The 21323-nt window shown below is 42.0% G+C and overlaps 1 protein-coding gene across 1 annotated transcript in view; it reads left to right on the top strand.

Moving 5' to 3' along the window:
* Positions 1–2760: 2760 nt before the first annotated feature.
* Positions 2761–21323, top strand: part of TAF3 (TATA-box binding protein associated factor 3) — a 138138-nt gene continuing 119575 nt past the window's right edge. Inside the window, exons 1-2 of the mRNA XM_037889337.2 lie at positions 2761–3153; positions 16689–16931. Of these exons, the coding sequence (XP_037745265.1) occupies positions 2988–3153; positions 16689–16931 (409 nt within the window). The 5' untranslated portion in view covers positions 2761–2987. The remainder of the gene's footprint in view (positions 3154–16688; positions 16932–21323) is intronic.

The raw sequence follows: 21323 nt of genomic DNA, 5'->3' as shown, positions 1-21323 counted from the left end.
GCAGGCAGGAAAGCAGAGTGGATGGGGATCTCCCTCTGCACGGATTGCTATTCCTGTAGTATGGAAGAGAGAAACAAAAGGAAGAGGAACAAAATTTGGAAAGTATCCAGTATAAGAGTAGCAGAATAAAAAAGCAAGATAGAGACTACACTAGTTTAAGCCCATCTCATCACCTCAGGAGACCTGTCAGAAGGTGTGTGTGTATGGCAGAAACACACAGAGAGATTATAAATGAAGGGGGAGAAAAAGGGTTTTCCTACAAAACCCTTCCCAGATTTCAACACAGAATGGGGCTCCTACCACTTCCTTGAGAGATGAGTCCCAGCCTAGTACATCTCACTCTCAAGAGGTTCTTCCCAATATTTAAGTTTCTTTGTCTCCATTTTGGCCCATCATTCCTATGTACCACTCTAAGGCCCCAGTCCTACAAAATGTGAGCACAGGGGTTTGCTGCAAAACAGGCTAATGCAATTTTAAGCTGTGTATTCAAAGTTACGGCGCACCGAGTATCCTTGGTATGAATGGCTTTGGTGCAACTGTAGCTGGGATGTTGCATTCCATTCCAGAAATTGCATCACCAAAATAATATTGACAAACTGGGGAGTGTTCAAAGAATAGTAACAAAAATGATCAGAGGGCTTCATCTGAAAAGAAAAATGTGAAGGAAGGGACGCAATAACAGTCCATAAATATTTGAAGGTTATTGAAACCAAGGGGCGAGAGGAATTATATACGCCCCAATCCTGTAACTAGTTTCTCAGGACCAGGCCTCTACTCTCTCATAGAACCCCACTGAGTGCAGAATTAGGATGGGTGAAAAAAGTTGTCAAATCTTACTTTCATGAAAAATTTGATTTTTGACAAAAACTAATTGTTTTTTGCAAAATGCATCTGCTTTCTATAGAAAATTTCAGGGTTTTTTTAAATAAATAAAAATAAAAGTATTTTGATTCTGAAATGTCTCCAGACTGCCACACGGGAATTCAGATTCCACGTGGTCCCTTTCTCTGTAGGTCTAGCTCTCCAGCTGAACATCTCCCAGGATGCACACTGCCTCTTCTTTCCAAGAGATGAGACCATGGTGCATCATGGGAGACGTGGTCTGATAAGGGAGCCCAGCCTATAGAGGAGAATGGGATTACAAAGCATCTAAACCACAACTCCCATCAAACACCACAACAGCATTTCCAAATCAAAGTATTTCATATGTTTGTTTTTTACTGAAAACATGGGGGAGGAAATCTCTCATTTTCCAGACAGCTCTACCTGCAAATGATTCCCTAGATGTCCCTTTCACCTCTCCTATGCAAGATTTAGCCATTCTTTTCATATATAATTGTTTTACTCTTTCCTATCAATGAAGGCCCTTGATTATATTTACTGCTTCTGATTTTAGGTTTTAACCAATAAAACACCATGCCAATAAAAAAAAATGAAACCAGTGTTTATCCAATACATACCAAGAAAATGCTGGGAATGGTTACTTGTATCTATGGTTTAATCTACCCAGAGTTGTAATGCCGAGTATAGGGGTATGATATCTGTAGCACACTAATTGGTTCATCTAGACCCTAATGGCATGCTTTAATTTATGGTGTTTGAAATAGTACTATGTTAAAGCACACTAGGAAACATAACAATTACTCATTATAGTATATTCTACAGTAGTGAGTAATATATACAGTACACGTCGGATACCTACATAAAATGCAAAAATTGCTAAAAATAACCTCCCCAAAATTAAATAAATTGAACTGAAAAAAACAGAAGCCCTAATTATATAGTTACTCTTCTCTGAACTCTTTCCAGTTTGTTAATACAATTATAGTGATGTGGTGCGTGGAACTGAATACACTATCCTGGGTGCAGCTGCACCAAAACTGTATGTAGCAAAAAGAAAAGGAGTACTTGTGGCACCTTACAGACTAACCAATTTATTTGAGCATAAGCTTTCGTGAGCTACAGCTCACTTCATCAGATGCATTCAGTGTCTGTAGCTCACAAAAGCTTATGCTCAAATAAATTTGTTAGTGTCTAAGATGCCACAAGTCCTCCTTTTCTTTTTGCGAATACAGACCACCACGGCTGGTACTCTGAAACCTGTATGGAGCAAGGCAGTCCTTCAGCACCGACACCTTTAGTGGTTATTACAAGTCCCATGATACCTCCTGCTTTTCTTAACCCAGCAGCTCCTGATGTCAACTGATTATCTGAAAATCTGTGTTCACGTCAGAAGAATAAAATTGCTAGCTCGCCCGGTGCCAGAAAAAAGCTGGCATGCACCCTACAGGCCCCCAATCCATAAGGCAAACAGAAACAAACCCCAAATGCCTTCTTTTTAAAAAGGCCATGATTCTGAAGACCTGACTGAAGACCGTTTTTTTAACAGTTGGGGTTGGCACGACAGCTCCTCGCGCCATGCGAAGGCTGCACTGACATCCTCCAGGTGCGCCAGCCCTTTCTGCAGCCTTCTTTGGTATGGCAAACTTCGCTCTCCATTGTCTTCTCCAGGGGCCCCTTCTACCAGGGCTCCCCAGGGCTCTCCCCCCCAAACCCACTGTCTGATCACTCCCAAATAAAGGGTATTTTCCCAGTTTAATCTCAGGCTGTTAATTCCCCTCCCCTCATGTTTCCAAACCTTTCCCGCGACCCCACTTTTCTCTCCCCTTTCCCCCATCTCCTCCCCACTGCTGACCTCCCCAGTCTCCTCTGTCTCTCCCCCCAGCTCCTCTCTTTCCCCTCCAGAGCCAGGCCCGCCAGGCCCCGCTGGAGGCCGGAGCAATCGATAGACCGCCCGCCCCATCGACGCGCTCGGCGCTGGAGCGGCGCGGTCTGGGCCCGGCCGGCTGGGACTCGGCGCGACCCCAAGATGGCGGCGTTGGCGGCTGCGGGCGCCATGGCCTGCGCGTGAGCCTCCCCCCCCATCCCCCGCCCCCACCCCCGGGCCATGGCGGGCTCCGGGCCCAGGCCGCGCTGAGCCGGCCGGGATGTGCGAGAGCTACTCGCGGTGTCTGCTGCGGGTGTCGGTGGCTCAGGTCTGCCAGGCGCTGGGCTGGGACTCGGTGCAAATCTCGGCCTGCGACCTCCTCACCGACGTGCTGCAGCGCTACCTGCAGGGGCTGGGCCGGGGCTGCCACCGCTACTGCGAGCTCTGTGAGTGCGGCGGGCCGGGGGGCCCGCGGTGTCCGTGCGGGGATGGGGGCCGGGGAGATGGGGGGCCTACGGTGTCCATGCGGGGGGGGGGAATGGGAGATGGGGGGCCACTGGCCGCTCTGACTGTGCGGGGGGGGATGGGATCCCTGGAGATGGGGGGGCCACTGACCGGTCTGTCCGTGCCAGAGGGGATGGGAGCCATGAGGATGGGGGGGCCACTGCCCACTCTGTCTGTGCGGGGGTGGGGGGGATGGGAGCCCCGTAGATGGGGGGCCACTGCCCGCTCTGTCCATGTGGGGGGGGCATTGGAGCCCTGGAGATGGGGGGCCACTGCCCGCTCTGTCCGTGCGGGGGGGGGGAGCCCTGGAGATGGGGGGCCACTGCCCGCTCTGTCCGTGTGGGGGGGTGGTGGATGGGAGCCCTGCAGATGGGGGGGGGCACTGCCTGCTGTGCCCATGCAGGGGGGATGGGAGCCATGGAGATGGGGGCGGGGTGCTGCCAGCTTTGTCCGTGCCATGGAGATGGGGGGAGGAGGGGGCTGAGGCTGACACTGCTCTCTCTGGCAGTGCGAGGGGAGAGGAGGGTCTACTATTGTAAGATCAGTGAATGCAGGGGAGAAGATGGGTGGGGTGCTGGTGGTCCAAGGTTGTTGCTGCCTGTCCTGTGAGTGTAGCGGTCGTGGGGGAGCTGTGGGGATGGGACTGCAACTCCTTGCTCTGTGAGTGTAGGGGTGATGGGGTGCTGTGGGGCTGCTACTGCCCACTCTGAGTGTGGGAGGGATGGGGTGGCGTGGGGTTGCCACTGCCAGCTGAGTGCTGGGGGCACAGTGAGCATGGGGTTGGGCGTGGGGGGGGGGGAGATACCACCCTGGTGAGCTCTGAATGCAGGGTCAGTGGAGAGCTAGGGCTGCCACTGTCTGCTCTGAGAGTCTAGAGGACGGGGGTGCCATCAGCATGGCGAGGGTAGAGCTGTCACTGCTCACTCTGAATGTGGGGAGACAAGGGGAGCGGTGGGGTTGCTACTGCAAGCTCTGTGAGTGCAGGGAGGTTGGGAGCCATGGGAACTGCAGGGCTGAGGTGTCACCATAGTGTAAGCTCAGTGGATATGGGGAGATTCTGCAGGCCAGAGATGCCACTGCGAGTTCTGGGTGGCACAACTGTAGCTGAGTCTGGAGATGCTGGGTAAAGATCCATGGTTACTTGGGGGCTGACAAAAATACTAATCGGAGTTGAGGGGAGGGGAGTACCACTGTTTCTTACAGGGATACCAACCTCGCTGTAAGTCCAGGAGGATGTGGGGAGTATGGCTATTGTCATGCTCTGAGTTTTTTGAATCTGAGGACTTTTGGTTGCAGAGGAGCCTGAGAACCATGTGTTTTTTGGCTACCTGCAGGGACTGGAGTGAGCCTCCCAGTACTCATGAGAGGAAGTGTGAATCTAGATTTTTTCGGGGGGTCAGGAGATAGTGCTAATGTAACCCATATGTGCCACCAGTGCAGGGACTTTACCAGGGCAGCTGTCATACCTGTAAGTTTCACATCTAAATGCTAAGATGAATGGTGCTGTAGAAATATTTATGATAGGGTAGAATCTAGGAGACTAGGGAGCATCAGATTGTGGAATAAAAGAGAGGACTGGGTTACCCGTAGAAGTTGGGTTGGACCTGCTATCATTAGTCTGATCCATGTGAACTTGGGGTGGAGATGTATTATTGAGGGACAATGATATCCTCCTCTCAGATGGACCAGAGTTGCCACTGAGAGAAGTTTGAGAACCTCGGAGAGTTGAAAACAAAATTACTTTCCAGGGTTTAGCCTGTATTTTCCACAGCTATTGTGAGATTTGTGAAGCCAAAGGGGGGATATATATGTATGTGATTGGGAGTTGAGGGCACTATAATATGCAGCCTAAATAAGACGGTATGAGGGGTGTGAAGCATTTACTGTGATTTGCGAAAGGGGCATATTTTCTTGAATTGATGAAGGGGAAGGGAGCATAATCTCTTCGTTATGGAGGCATATGCTGTTGCATGAGGAGTTAGACATTACATCTGTGGTATAATGTCTCTTATATTCTCAACCTCACACTGATTTTTTTCAAATGTGACTGTCAAAAGCACATCCTATTACTCAACAGATCTCCATGCCAAGTGTATTTAGAGGTGGGTTTGTTTGTCACTGCCTAAAACCTTTTACTGTACAAAACCAATTAATGTCTGGAAGAATAAGCTAGATTCTTTTGTGGTTCTTGCATAATCAATAGAATTGTTAACTAAGTTCCAGTTGTAGAGGCTTTGTTGTTGATTGTTAGCTAGAAACAAACCAGTTTTACCCTCGGATCAGTTTGACTTAGCAGGGTTGGCAGTTGGGGTGTTTATTTGGGGGGGGGGGGGGTTTGGAATCTTTGCACTTGTAAACTGAACAGATTTGAGCTTCAGTAACTGAGACACAATAAATTGCATACTGTGATTCTACTCTGAATAACAGCTGTAAAAATGGCATAATAGGGTCCACATTTTCTCAGTTAACAAGCAAAGTGATGGCTTTTCTAACTGTGCTAGATTATCTTCCTTGCTTCCGTTTGCTATAGCACATTAAAAGACATCTATAAATACACTCAATACTTTTCTAATGTTACTTTTCTAGGTATAGCTGTAGTTGTCAGAGATACTGTGATTTCACATGGGAGGGGAGATGTACTACAAACTGGGGCACATGGATGGTCAGGTCTAGTGTCTGGAGCAGTGGTGATCAGGCCCAGCAGTCAGAGCAGAAGTCAGAGGCCAGGAACAGAATCAAGAGTCAGAGCCGGAGTTAGGAACCAAGTAAGGAAGAAGCAGGGCTGGAGTGGACTGGAGCAGGACTCAGGAGCAAGGCAGGAACAGGAGTGATTGCAGCTGTGGGTGTAAGCACTGAGCAGCCACTGGCCTCGTGCTGCTGCTGAGTTTAAGAGAACGCTTGCGATGCCTCTCAGCAAATCAGGAGTCTGATTGTTCAGGGTGTTCAACTGCAGGTCAGCTAGCAGGCCCTGGTTTCTGACAAGGTGATTCACAAGGCAATCTGTGGCAATTTTAAGATGATTGTTATGACTGATTATGTGTATTACCATAGTGCCTGGGAGATCTTGTCATGGACCAGGGCCCCATTATGCTAGGTCCTGTACACACACAAAATTAAGGGATGGTCCCTGCAACAAGGAGCTTACAATCTAAGCATAAAACAAGAGATGACAGATGGGGGAATACATGGAAACACTGAGACAATAGTGGTGATAGGCAGTGCAGCCTGTTATCAGGTCTTTTGTAGGTATTATAGCAATGGAGAGTTTTGAGGAAGGATTTGAAGGTAGCTTTGCAATTGTTTATGGGATGTGCCTCCCAAGTATGAGGGGTAACATGGGTGAAAGCATGAAGGTGCTTGCTTGAAAATGTAACACATGGGTGATGGAGGCTGGCATCGTGTGCTGATTGGAGGCAAGCTTCAACATCTCAATAGTGAATGAGATGACAGAGTGGGGATTGACTGTAAAAGGCCTTGAAGCAAAGACAAGCAGCTTATGTTTGTGATAATAGAAAAGGGGGAGCCAGTGGAGAGTTGCAAAGAGGGGGGTGACATGGAGAGAGCAATGGGCTAGGAAAATGATCTTTGCAGAAGCATTCTGAATGGATACGAGTGAGGAAAGATTGCATTTGTCAAGGCTAGAGAGGTGTTGCAATAATCAAGATGCAAGATGGGACTTTGTATCAGAGTTTGATGGGTAAGTAAGGCTGTATCTTAACGATGTTATGCAGAAAGAATTGGCAAGATTTAGACAAAACCTAAATGTGAGGACTGAAAGAGAGGTCCAAGTCAAAGATGGCATACAGGTTGCAGACCTCACGTGCTCCATACTGTGAAAATGTTTGAGAACCCTCTCAAAAAAACAAACAAAAAACCCCCTTTCCATATAAATAGGGCTTCTTATTTTAGGTTTTCAGTGATAAAACACCCGCAATACAAAAATAAAATAAAAATTGGTGTTTATCCAATAAACACTGGAAGAATACTGGAAACGGTTACTCAGTCATGTTGAAGTCACCCTTTTCCCAGTGCAGTTTGTTTATATAGACAATGTCCCCGCTCCCTAGTTTGTATCTAAGGGCTTGTCTACCAGATGCAGTAATGTGGATTGGGAGGGTGTGATTTCTAAAGCATGCAAACGTGTTGCATATTAATTCGTCCATATAGACCCTGTTTGTGCTCACTAAAGGTTCCCTAGTCGGCTTTAACATAGTACTGTTTGAAGCAGTACTATGTGTATATACAAAGAGAGAGAGCACCCCCAAAACCCCTGATTTTTGGATGTTTATATAGAATTCAAAAATAGCTACAAATACCATCCCCTGAAAAACAGAAACCCTCCATGTAAATTTAAAAGTTTTTAAAATATTGGGCCATTATGACAATGAAATTAATAAAAATATAGAAAAATGACAGTGTTTCAAGATGCCACATGCTTCTGAGATAGTGGAAAAAAGGGTGTGGTTTTATATTATATGTGAAAAATAATGTTCACCTCACCTGGAAGTCCATAGGAATAAAATGCACAGTGAATGAGATATGGGTGCCTGTGGTGCGCTGGTTCATTTGCTGTGCCCCCTAACAAAATTTTCTGCGGCCCAGCTATGTTAGCTCTGCACATATGTACATCGTGGCCTGTTATAGCTGGTACTTTTCACATTCAGCAAGGGATTTCAGTTTAAATGTACTGTGCATGGGCCAAATACTTTCTTCTGTGTCGTAACTTAAACCTTAAATGGCTTTAATTTTTCTGTGACACTGTTAAAAAAAAAAAAAAAAATCAGGAGTGACTTAACTGGTATCAGTAGAGTTATTGTGGGTTTACTCCAGTGTGACAGAGTAGAATGTGGCCCAAACCCTGTGATGTGTGAACTAGAGTAAGTTGTGTGTGTCAGAGGGAGGCTGGTCTTTTTTAAGGGGTGTTGGGTCCTAGCCTCACCTGTGACAAACTTAACTCATTTCTCCAGGTGAGGGAATGAGTAATACCACATGACAGAAGGGTTGTGTGGCTAAACCTTGTGGAGGGTGGGTAGATGTCAGAGGCCAGAAGGCTGAGGGGAGAAGAAGCCTTGGGTCCTCTCCAGACAGGACCAGCTGTGGGCACCAGCAAGGCAAGCACATGCTTGGGGCGGCACATTTCCAAGGGCGGCATTCCGGACATCCTTTTTTCTTTTTCTTTTTTTCTTTTTTTTCCTTTTTTTTTTTATCTTGGGGTGGCAAAAAACTTAGAGCTGGCCCTGTCTCCAGAGAGAGAAAAGATTCCAGGAAGCTTTGGGAGTTGCTGCTTAATAAAGGGCAGGGAGAGGTGCTCAGGAAGGGCTATTTAGCTGGGCAAAAATGAAACTTGAGGTGAGAAGACGGACCCTCAAGAAGCAGGGGCTGTGCCCAGTTTGAAACTGAGGTGAAGATACTGTTTGATGGTTGATAAGGACAGTGGTACCCTGGAAGGGGTAGGATTCTAGAGAGATGTGTGCAGAGGGCCAGGTCATCAAGACAGGAGCCAATTCTGGCTAGAGAGGCTGACGTGTGGAGAACAAGTTGGCTAAAGTAAAGCCCCAGCTGGAAGTTTTATTTTCCTTTTGAATTCTGTTAATAAACCAGACACAGAGAAGGGTTATTTTTGGACATGTGAAAGCCTTTGCAAGTACTTGAGGTGCCCAGAAGGGGAAACTGGGGCAGTGGAGAGAGTGATAACAGGCTGAGTAAGGTGGCATAGCAGCAGCTTAATAAATGAGGGCAGTTTTGAGTATTTGTTGTTAAAACAGATAGTGTAATGTGGTGTTAAGCTACCTGCTCCAAGTTGTCAGTGCATCATCTGTAGAAGGAGTTGTTTTTCAAAACTCCCTTTTCTCACAGGTTTGGCACTGTACACAATGACCAGATGTGTTGTTGGGTGGATTTCTACCTTCTTTTGAAATATGTTCATTGCTGGAGCCAGGATACCAGATGAACAGGAATACATTAGTTTGATCTAAAGTGATCATTCCCATGTTCTTAAGATTGCATTTTTGCAGAAGTGAATGACTTGTATTAAAAATGCATGGGAAATGCAGCCTGATAGGCACATCTTGATAAACAGAAGTGAGAAATCCTAAAATTATTAGATCTTGAAAAGTATGGCCACATGTTATATACTCTTGGTGAACTGGAACAGAAAAGATTGCTCTGCTGTTGATATACCTCCTCTTAGCTCTGGTCTACACTACAAACTTATGTTGGTAACACTATGTTGTTCAGGGATGTGGAATACCCACACCCCTGAGCGAAGTAGTTATACTGACTTAACCCCCGGTGTAGAAAGTGCTATGTTGATGGTAGGACTTCTCCCATTGACATAGCTACTGCCCCTCGGGTAGCTGGAGTACGTACACCGACGGGAGAAACTCTTCTATTGGCATAGGTAAAATCTTCACTAAGTGCTACACCAGTGCAGCTGCAGCATTGTAAGTATAGACAAGCCCTTACTAAATAAATACCTTTGTACGTCCTTATATCTGTCAGATTTTGTTACTTTCAGGACATCTAATTTATTACTGGCTGCCAGTAAGAGGGACCATTTTTCCTTCTGCTTGATGTTTATCAGTCACCATGAAATGGAGCAGACTTCTAGTAGTAATGATAATGTAGAGGAGGTCGTATCTGTATAAAGCCCAAACTATGGTGTTGCGATTGTTTTTCATTGGTGTAGCTACACTGATACAATCCCCCAGTGTAGATGCACTGAATGGGTGCGACTTTTCCCAGTAAATTACAAGTATCAATTGAACCAGCAAAAGCCCCATTTTGCACTGGTGCACTGTCTACTATATCAATGTAATTATACTGATGCAAATACTTGACTCTAGACAAGCTTTTTGGTATTTCTAATGCACCAATCTCTATAGTATCTAGGTATCAGTGCAGAGGAGGCAGTACATGTGAGAATGGAGAAGTGCGTTTCCAAGTTGTTTCACCAGTAGGAACAATAATTAACTGTGGGGAAACTGATGGACAGCAACATTAAGTAACCTGCCCAGACTGGAAAAGAACAACTAGGTAGAGCCTGGAAAAGAAGCTCTGATTCCTAATTCCATGTTTTAACTACTGGAAAAGTGGACCTCCACGATTGGAATATTTATCTTAACCGTTCTGTGTAGAAGAATGCTGTGCATCAGCAGGAAGCTGCAATCTACCTTGCAGAATTCATGTAGGCGTATTATATGTAGTAGCTCTAGCTGGATGGAGAATAGTATGCGTTATCGATATATGATCTATATTATGTACTATTTATTGTGGTTTGCCCAGCAGTATATGTAGCCACTCATTAATAATTTTCCTATATGTCTTTTTTGGCTACAAATCATTGAATGGCTGTTGCTCATTGTAATAAGCATTGAATAAATCTAAAAGCTTTCTCCAATTACCAGTTATTCAAAACTTCGCAAAACTTTAACCATTTCAGGTTAACATTTTCTATATGTGTTCATTGCCTCAGGCTGAATTTTTGAGGAAGTTTCAGCAGTAACAGTACACGTTACTGAGAATGAGGTTAGGGAGATACAGGTCGTTTTTCCAGTGTTGAAATTTTTTCCTAACTGTATTTTGAAGAGCTCTAATACTTTCAGGGTTTGGAGCAGGAACTTAAAATTTGGCAGACAATTTGGTCCTGGCATCAGAGAAATTCTTTTTGCTGGTTCCATAAAAATGCATCCAGATTGGCTGAGTACTATAAGCCTCTGAAAATTGCCATTCTCCTTCTCTCCATCCCAGCCAAAGAGCCTTTTGGTTGCTTTGAAGGGAGAATAGTATCTGTTACTTCACTCTTCCCCAACTCTGTTGGATTCTCCTTCCTTGTGAACGCTTATGGCTTCTCTACATGGGAAAATTGACCATCAGAGCTATAGCTGTATAAATATACCACCTTAGCTAGGCTGGTATAACTCTCTGTGGGGACACTCTTTTCTGGCATAAAAGTGACTTTTGGTATAATTACTCTGCTTCCATATAATTATACTGTACCACTGTAGTGCTGCTGTCAATTTTCCCACATAGACAAGCCCTTAAATCCCTTTCTCTGCCCAAACAGCAACAGACTGAACTTGACATAAGTCTTGTTGGTTTTGCTGTTCATCCCCAGTTCAGTCAAGGCACTTAAGTTTAGGCATGTGAGTAGTCTCATCGACTTCAAAAGTACCTTGCTAAATCGGGCCTAGAGTCCTAGGAAGAAGCACCGTCTCTGCCCTGCGTGATAGCTGTCTTTTTACGTTTTTGCTGTAACTGATTTTGGTCACCCCATTTTCGAGGATGACAATGACAATCGTAGTTTGTACTAATGGGTCTTTGAGTGACTCTATAAACCAATTTGGGAAGAACAATGTTTATTCGGTGGCCACAGAGCCCTTTGCCTAGTTGTGTTGATTGAGCTGCATGTTGTTTCCATGCCTGGTGCTATGCTTCCAGCTGCTCCACACAGTGCTTCTCAAAGTCGTGGACACCCACCCGTTTGGTGTGGCACCATGCAATATGATCAATGGCCAGTTGCTCAAAGATTGAGTCAGAAATGTTCATTTTGCTCAGATTTTCTTTCAGAGTGTCTTTGAAGCATTTCATCCGCCCTCCATGCTTACAATTGCTGGATTTTAATTCAGAATATAAGACTTGTTTTGATAAATGGGTCTCAGGCATTCAAATTATGTGGCCAGTCCATCTCAGTTAGGTGCAGATCAAATGAGACTTGATGCTGACTGAACCAGCTTTCACCTGGACTTCAGTGTTGGAAACCCAGTCCTGCTGTTTGATGTCAAGCAATTGACATAAGTGGCACAAATGGAAGCTGTGAAGCTTTGTAATGTGTCATTGATAACAGTTCCATGTTTTGCAGCTGTCAAGCAATGTTGTGAGGACAACAGCCATTATGGATTTTGATTTTTGTCCGTTGACAGATTTTATGTTGCTTCCAGATTTGGTGATAGAGGCGACCATATGCGCTTAATTCACCCATCTACTTTGTGGTTGATTTTTGCTTTGTTGTTCAACATGCTGCCAAGATAAGTTAACTGTTTGATGGCTTGGAGTACAATACCTCCCAGGCTTATTGACAGGTCTTGGTAAAGTTGTTGAGGAGATGGCTGATACATATGCTTGGTTTTCGTTCTGCTGATGGTGAAGCCAAAGTTAGGAGCTGTCGCAGCAAAGTGGTTTGTACGATCTTATAGTTCTGCTTATAGTTCTTCATCGATGCCGAGTCAGCAGCAAAGAGCAGTTCCTGGATCAGTGCGCCTACAATTGTAGACGGGAAAGAAAAAAGAGCTTACCAGTGCGGAAGTGTATAAAGATGCCATTTGAAGCACCACGAAGGGCTTCCTCTAGCATCTCAGCAAAGAATAGACCAAAAAAGCTAGGCGCAAGGTCACATCCCTGCTTCATCCCATTTGTGATTGGAAATGGGTCTGTTAGTTTACCATCAGCACTAACTCTTCCAGCTGTGCCTTCATGGAATTGTTGAATGATGTTAATAAATTTGCCTGGACACCCAAATTTCGCGAGCGATTGCCAGAGGGCAGCATGGTTGACTGTATTGAATACCTTAGTTAGGCCGAGAAACATGATGTACAAAGGTGGGCGCTATTTGCGACATTTTTCCTGTAATTGTTGAATGATGAAAATTATGTCTTCAATGCTCTGCTGAGCACAAAAAGCTGCAGTTTGACTCAGATAGAACATTAGCAATGATGTGGGTCAGGAGTTGGTTCAAGAGGATCCATTCAAGAATCTTGCCAGCCACAGAGAGATACCATTGTAGTTACCACAGTCACTGTTTGAGGCTTTATGCTTGTAAATAGTGACGATGTTGGCATCTTTCAGTTGTTGTGGTATAATTTCTTGAAGCCAGACATGTAAAAAATATTCAAAGAGCTTGTCAATCAGAAGATTTCCTCCGTGTTTGAAAACCTCAGCTGGAATGGCATCGGGATCAGGGGATTTATTATTTTTCATTACTTGAACAGCCTTCAACACCTCAGCCTGTGCAGGTAGATCTGCAAGTGCAGTAGATGTGAACAGTTTACAGGTATTATCCAGCGACGCATCAGAAACAGCAGGTGAATGATTAAGTAGTTCACTAAAATATTGATGCCACGATTGGTAGACAGCAGTACGATCTGTGATGAGAAATTCACCAACAGCACTTGTTAGTGATGCCGGGAGGTGGGGTAGGGCCATACACAGCTTTAACGGCATCATAGAAATCTTTGGAATCAGGTTGATCAGGAAGGGCCTGTAGTTCCTCTGCTTTACAGTCAAACCACATATTTTGCATTTGGCGGAGTTTGCGTTGGTGCATACTGCAACCTACCCTATATCTGACCCTTTTTGACCCAGAGAGTGGATCAGTTAAGAGCACGGAATATGCTTGCTAATTGGCATCAAGAAGAGTCAATATTTCAGAATTATGATTGTCAAACTATTCTGCATGATAGCATTTTGTATACTTAGCACAGTCCACAGTGGTGTTATAGATTGTGTCACACAAGGATACCCATTTGGCAGATAAGTCATCACTGATTAGTGGAAGAGTTTCTAAAACAGTAGTTAGCTGTGTTGAAAATTGTTTGACAATTGACAGATCGTTCAGCTAGGCAATATTTACATGCTTAACTGATAGCTTTTTACTCATTTTGAACAAAACAGAGAGGCAAAGCTATGATCGAACATGACGGTGATTAGTCCAACAATCAGCTCTGCATAATATCTGAGTTATGTGCACATCTCGGATGTCCCGCTGTCCGAACAACACATAGTCAGTCAGATGCCAATGACAAGAGTTAGGATGTGTCCAGATCATTTTGTATTTGTTGGGAAGTCGGAAGTGTTTGTAATAACTAGAGGGTGCTCAGCGCATGTCGTCAGCAGAAGTAGGCCATTGCTGTTCATCTTGCTGATGCCATGTTTGCCAAGTACACCACACCATGTAGAATCATCACGGCCAACGTGAGCATTAAAGTCACCCAAAATAATCAACTTGTCTTCATGGGGAGTCAATTGGATCAGGGTCATTTAGTTCAGAATAAAATTCCTCCTTACCCTCATCAGAGTTAGTCATTGTCCATGCATTAAGCTATGATCAGTGAAACGTAACGTCCACCTCTCAGGGGTAATTGGAGCTTCATCAGTCTGTCATTTATACCGATGGGCAGACTGTCCAAACTAAAGATGAGATTCTTTCTGATAGCAAAGCTGACTCCTAAGTCATGCGGCTCATTTTGTGGACATCCCTTCCCTAAGCAAGTGTACCCAGCTCTCTCCTCAGTCAGTTGGCCCTATTCAGCAAGTCGTATCTCGCTAAGCGCCACAATGTCAATATGATATTTTTCAAGTTCTTGAGCTACCAGAACAGTTCATCTGACAGGACAATCAGTTTGGTTTGGATGATCAAGGAGTGTGTGGACATTCCATGTCTCAACATTGAGACAAAAAGAAACTTTTTGAGGTTTGTTTGAATTTTGACCACATGATGGAACACCCTCAGCTGTGGTAAACCGATCAGGGATGTTTGGGAATAGCAGTTTTTAGGACACCTTGTCTAGCCCCCTTCTCGGATTGAGTTTGTCTGGGCTGTCCCTGAATAAAGCAGCAGAGTTGATCAAGATGCTGCTGGACTATGGTATCACTCCAGGTCAATGCAGGTCTTGACCCGCCTGTGTGTAGGTTCATGACTCACTCCCAGCAATGTCCCTCACTTGTCACTTTAGCCGTGACTGCCTCTCTTCCACTTTATCCATTAGATGTTGACATTTTGAGCTCAGTAAATCATTTGGTAAAGTTACATCTACCTTTCCCTACTTGACATTAACATGTTTCATGTCTGAAGAGTGAATAAAAAATGGCATTGCAAGATTTCGTGTTTATCGTGTCAGTAATTTGCTAGGTCACATTTGCTCAGGAAACAAGTAAAAAGGTGTTTTTTCTTACTGTCAGGCTCAGTAAACTCTGCCTGAGGAGTTCAAAGCTGAGCAAATGGAGGTTGTGGTTGTCTACTTTTATTACAGTAGCATTTAAAGGCTCCAGTGGAGATTAGGGTCCCATTGTGCTAGGCATTGTACAAACACATAGTAAGGGAAAGCCCTTGTCCTAAACAGCTTTCATTCTGAATAAACAAGTCAAAAGATGAGAGAGGAAAAAACCTAGTACCCCATTTTATAGATGGGGAAAGCTGTAATACAGAGATTGTTATTTGAAACAGGAGTAAAAAGTCATTAAAAAAAAAACAATAAAAAAGAACAAACAAACCAAAACCCCCCCACAACAAACCAATATTTACATTAGCACCAGTAGTAGCTATGATTCTGAATACACCTGATAAGCATATTTTTTCAGTGAGAAAGTGCCAGTTTTATACAGTAACTTTGAAGAGAATTGCTCTTTAAGATCATTTATGAACATTTATATGTAGATAGCTTTCTTGTAATTATGGATGTGCTTGTTAACAAAAATTTTGAAAGGTACATTAAACCTCATGCTTTGGTGTTTGATAGTTGACTGTTAGAGATTAGCATGAGACCTATAATGAGAGACAGACTATCCCACACCTGCCTACTGCACGGTTCTTACCCATTCTTTTGAAGCATCTGCTGCTGGCCGCTGAGGCAGGATGCTGGATGAGATGGACTTTGGATCTGATCCAATATGGTAATTCCTATGTTCCTATCAATATGTGGACCAGTCAGTGTTACCGAGATGTTAGTGAAAGAGATTAGTATACATTCTAGCACCATTTTGAAGGGCACTGTCCTTTATTTTTTAATTTCATAAGTGAAGTGAGGGGTGGCATGCTGGGTTAATACTTGTGGGAGAACTCTAGAGGCAAAACACAATAGATATTGGAAGTGGTGTTGGTGAGTCAGTAGATGGTAGGTATTGGCATAGTAGTAGTAGGACACTGGGTTGCTATCTTTGGATGTTGTATTAAACCAAGGTCCTGACCACTTGGCCAGTAAAACTCTCAGAATGCTTTTCGCAAGAAAGAAGTGTTAGCCATGGTGTCCTACAGAAATTGCTTTGTGGGGAATTACTTTCTCCTAACCGAAATTTCTCCTTCAGTATATGTGGAATACGGTATTCTTCTCTTCTGACCTAAACTGTTGTGAAGCATTGCATGCTTTTGAGCTATTGCTGAGTCCCTTCCCTCTCGCCCACAAAGTGCTTTTGCCTGGTGGGTGAAGTGAATGCTGTAGTTCTAGTTTATAAAGCACTAAAGGTTCCGTTTAAACAAAAGGCATTCCTGTACTGCTGTGAATAAGTAATATATTTAGTTTTAGCCAAATACGTTGCATTTAGCCACATGTAAGCTTCTGTTGGGTTAATAAAAGTTTAAATGATCAATTTTTTCTTCTGACAAAAGAAAATTTCCTGTGTACTGAATGTGCTTATATTGTTCATTACAAAACAAAGTCAAATGTCTTCAGAATAGATTCTTACTAAAATTCCTTTTTGTTTACAGATGGCCGTACAGATCCAATTTTGGATGATGTAAGTGAAGCCTTCACACTTATGGGGGTTAACCTGCATGAGCTGGAAGATTACATACACAATATTGAACCTGTCACTTTCCCACATCAAATCCCTTCATTTCCTGTCAGCAAGAACAATGTCCTACAGTTTCCCCAGCCTGGAAGCAAAGATGCAGAAGAGAGGAAAGAGTACATTCCTGATTACATGCCACCTATTGTCTCATCTCAAGAAGGTGCGAAATTAACAATTTTTTTCCTTTTTTCGTTTTCATTTGTTTTTGAGTGTTTACATTTTATTTAAGCTGCCCAATTTGTGCCACCAATAACAGTGGTTTTGTAAAGCACCCATTAGGGCACTGCACAAATAGTGAAGTACAATCATGATAATATTAAATCATCATGCAAAATAAAGAGAGCAGTAGCGTGGCTAAAGTTATATTTCTGTTTTCCACTTTTACTGCACTTTGCATCAGAGGAATTCAGTGTTAAAACACTTCACATTTCTGTAATATTCTCTGTCTGAGGATCTCAGGTCATTAAATAAGTTAATGAATTAAGCCTCACAACATCTCTGTCAGGTGACAAAACCGTTCTTTCTCCCTTCAAGCTAATGTTTAAAAAGCTGTTGCCAACTTGAAATGAAGTTAATTTAAAAAACTGAAGTAAAAGTAGTTTCAGGTACTACACCTGCATCTGAGTGTCTCTACTAATTTTTACCGTTTTACAGTCACATTTTCCTATTTTTAAATGTCTTCCTCTCCCCTGTCAAATGAATGATCCATAAAAATGGTAGAGGAAAGTGAAAATGCCTATACAGAAAGTGCTGTGAAATAGACACACATTTTTTTCTGTCAGCTACAGTAATCTTGTGTTAATTATAACAATAATTGAAAGGGGAAAAGGGGAAGGAATTTTTTTTGTAATCTCTTTATGTACAAGAATCTTGGATGTTAACCAACAATAAAAGGTTAAAACAAAATCACAGGTGTAACGTAAATTGGCTGTCCTTTAATGACAGTTACAAATAACAACAGTATTTTCTAAGTGTATGTAATGCTGTGGATTAGGAAAAAATACACTAAATAGAACAAAATGCTTGCTGTGAAGAATGTATGGTACAGTTAACCGACAGAATTCTAATGTGTCATTTACTTCTTCTGAAGTAAATAACATGGGATATAATGTGTATTCTACGTAATGGCTCATTGAAGAACTTAGTGTATAAGGCCTGAGACACTAAATGTTGAAATGCAGGCAGAAAACCCCTACAACATAAAAATGAACAGAAAATGATTTCCCTTTATTTTCGACATGAATAAATCCTGTTGCTCTACTGCCACAAATGATGTGCACAATTGTTGTTCTATTACTGATATTTCCAGTGCCTAGTACAACAGGGTCCTGGTCCGTCACTGGGGTTCCTAAGCGCTAGAATAATACAAATAATAAAATAATTTTATTATTTGGATAGCAGGTATATTTTCTGCTGATTTAACCATAATGTGCTACAATTAAACTATATATTGTAAACTATGCAAAGTGTCTGTAAGGAACAGTTTTCTAAAATCAGAAGAATGCCCTAAAAATATATTTTTCAGGTCTGCAGCCTTCACATTTACTTTCATTTCCTAAAAGACAGAGGTTTTTAGCAATTATTGACACACACGTGACGAAGTAACATTTAATTTGACTTAACGTGAAAAAAGTAAAATTTAAATAGTACCAAGAAATATTTTTCAAGGCTTAAAGAGATTAACATCTCTTCATTGGAAGGCTTGATAAAAGGTTTGCTTTTTAAAACATTTTTTAAAAAGAACTCTTCAGAGAGAGCAGAAGAATACAAAGCAAGAGGTAACCATAGCATAGCTAAAAAATAATTGTAAGGACATCCTATACAATTATGTCAAGATCTTCGAAAGCAAATAGTGATTTTGTGTACCTCAGTTTGTGGTTCAACTTGAGACACTTTAAAAGTGCCTGATTTTTCAGATGGTTCTTCACATCTACCGTTAAAATTAGGGTACTTTAAAGTGTCTCAAATTAGGCACCCAGAATCACTAGCACCTTTTGTAAATGTTGGCTTTAAAATGTAGTAGAGACATCAAGTCCAAGAGAGAACTCAGTGAAGCTGTAGCAGAATATCCGTATATAGGAAAAAACGTGATGAATATTACAAACTCAATATGGCATTATAGCTAAATACAAAGTGAGACTAAATATTTATATGGCGGCAATTGTGCTTTTCTTTGTAAGTAATTTCTACATTTTTTTTCTCTTGCAAGTTAGATCCAGGAGTTAGATTAGAGCAGTCCTTATAAATATTGTAGGAATCCTTTTAACACCTGAAGCAAGAAGATACTATTTCCCGAGTTGGACAGGAACCAGGAAAACTTCTAATGCCCAAGGCTAGTGTATCAGAGGGACCACAAGCACAGGTTTTTTTAAATCAATAAAGGACTTGATACAAATTTAAACAAGTATTACCTTGAAAATAACTCTGTTATAGTTGCTGTACAATACTTAAGTATAGTTTAGGGCATTTTCCTAATATGGTAAATTTGGAATTTTGAATTCAGTGGGATTACATATGTTATAAAAAAAAAAAAAAAAGTTCATAACTATTTTCAGACCAATATTTTTGGGGTACATGAAATGGATCAGGAGGATTGGTTCTCAACATCTGGCACTACTTTATTAGCAAATACAATTTGGAGATAATTTTCTCTCTGAAATGTTATGGAACTATCCCTCAAAAACCTTCTCTTAAGAATCACATGATATAGCAGCTGACTACATTGTCAGTCGATTTTATGGAAGTGTAAAACTTCTGTCTGTGTTGACAGTTACATTTAATGGTTTAATGTGTTGAGTGATTTCATGTAGCGACAGAGATATAGCTACATGCAATGATGAAGTGAGGTGATGTGCATATTTACTGTGAATCATATGGAACTTGAATATTACTGATTTTAAGGCAGTATTTGAAAACTGTTAGGTTACATTTAGTTTGATATTAAGGCCTAGGGCTGAGCTCATTCAGGTTTTGATTAAATTATTTTTATGGATATTCAGATATTAACAATACCACTAAGTATTATGTCATTGTAATTAGTCACGTCTGTCATAATACAAAGTTGAAATTTTTCACATACGTTTTTAGAGAACATTTGCATCAAAAACTGTGTTTAATATGCACCATGACCAGTAGGTGTTGCTAGTTCACTTCGTAAAACTCAAGTTGCAATTGTTTTCTGTGCCTGTAAATAACATATTGCCACTTTCTTTAGAATCAGTGATCTGACATACAAGGTATTCAGTCTGTTCGGATAGTTTGCCTGATTACTTAACCGTTTTGTCAATCTTATTACCAAAAGTCATTAAGACAAAATTTTATTCTGTTCTATTCACATATGCCTCAACCGTTAGACATGCTGGAATTGGAACATGCACTCTTTACGACTGTGCTTAATAGTAATGTGCCGAGCAGTGAAAAGGCACCCAGATTTTTGTGACCTGTCTCTGCCATTTAGCGTTAGCTGTGAGGTTAGTACTTTGGGCCAAATTCTCCTGTAAGTGTTTTAACTGAAAGCAGAATGTGGCTCCTTGTATTAAATCTAGAGTACTATGTTTCATTAACTTTGACTGGAAGACTTGGCATATATGTCAAGTGTATAAATTATATGGATCTATGTATTAATACACATTTTTATAATACAATCTGATTCATCCTTACCATGTTTGATGTTGGAGTTTTAGTGGTGGTTTTTACAACTAAAACTTCGGGGAAAATTTTATGCCAGTGTCATGATGTTCACATTCTGCCTATTTTTAGTTATTCCCTCTTTTGTTTTTACAGAGTTGTTTTAGTGCTGTTGTCACTGTAATGTCATGGTGAACTTGTAAAATAGATTAATTTAAAAAAAAATAAATTGGTTGCAAAACATGATGGTCATGCTTTATTTCTCATGCTTTAATGTAGAAGAACATAAACTTTTGCAATAATATCAACCAATTTTTATGAAGTTGGTGTTTCAGTTAAAGTAATAGAGTATAAAGAGAAATTAGGCACTTAAAAAAATCTAGATACTCAACCAAAGGGAATAATAATAAAAAATTAGTGTTTGTATTGTGGTAGCACCTATAGGCCAGACCCCAGTTGTATTAGACACTACAGTGTAGTTCCCCAAAATTTTAAAAAGTTCACCTGTCCCAAAGACTGATACTACATGTGCCATAGTAACCCTGTCTCTTCGCCACTTAGAACCCAATTCTAAATTAATATGATTGTTACACAATATGTATTCCTTTAAAAACTATGACTTGGTATTATGCCATCTCTTCTTTCCTCCCCTCCCCTTTTCCCCCTCAGATTTTTTAACGCGCACACAGTAATGCACTCTGTATAGCTCTTGCAGTGGGATGAGAGGGAGGAAAATATGTATACAGTATATTCTTAGGTATGCATAAGTTTTTAACGTTCTACTATATTTGCATCAGCCCTAGTTTTTCGGGACACCTTGTTAGTTCTTTAATGACCACGCAGCCTTAATGGTGACCAGTACATTTGTTGCTTTCTGAAAGCCTGATTGTGCCTGGTTGCTCCAGAGGGGCATGAGGGGAGGATT

This window comes from Chelonia mydas, chromosome 1, assembly GCF_015237465.2.
Source record: "Chelonia mydas isolate rCheMyd1 chromosome 1, rCheMyd1.pri.v2, whole genome shotgun sequence".
Taxonomy (NCBI): domain Eukaryota; kingdom Metazoa; phylum Chordata; order Testudines; family Cheloniidae; genus Chelonia; species Chelonia mydas.
Note: the sequence above shows the minus strand (reverse complement) of the source record. Positions and strands in the feature narration are given on the sequence as shown.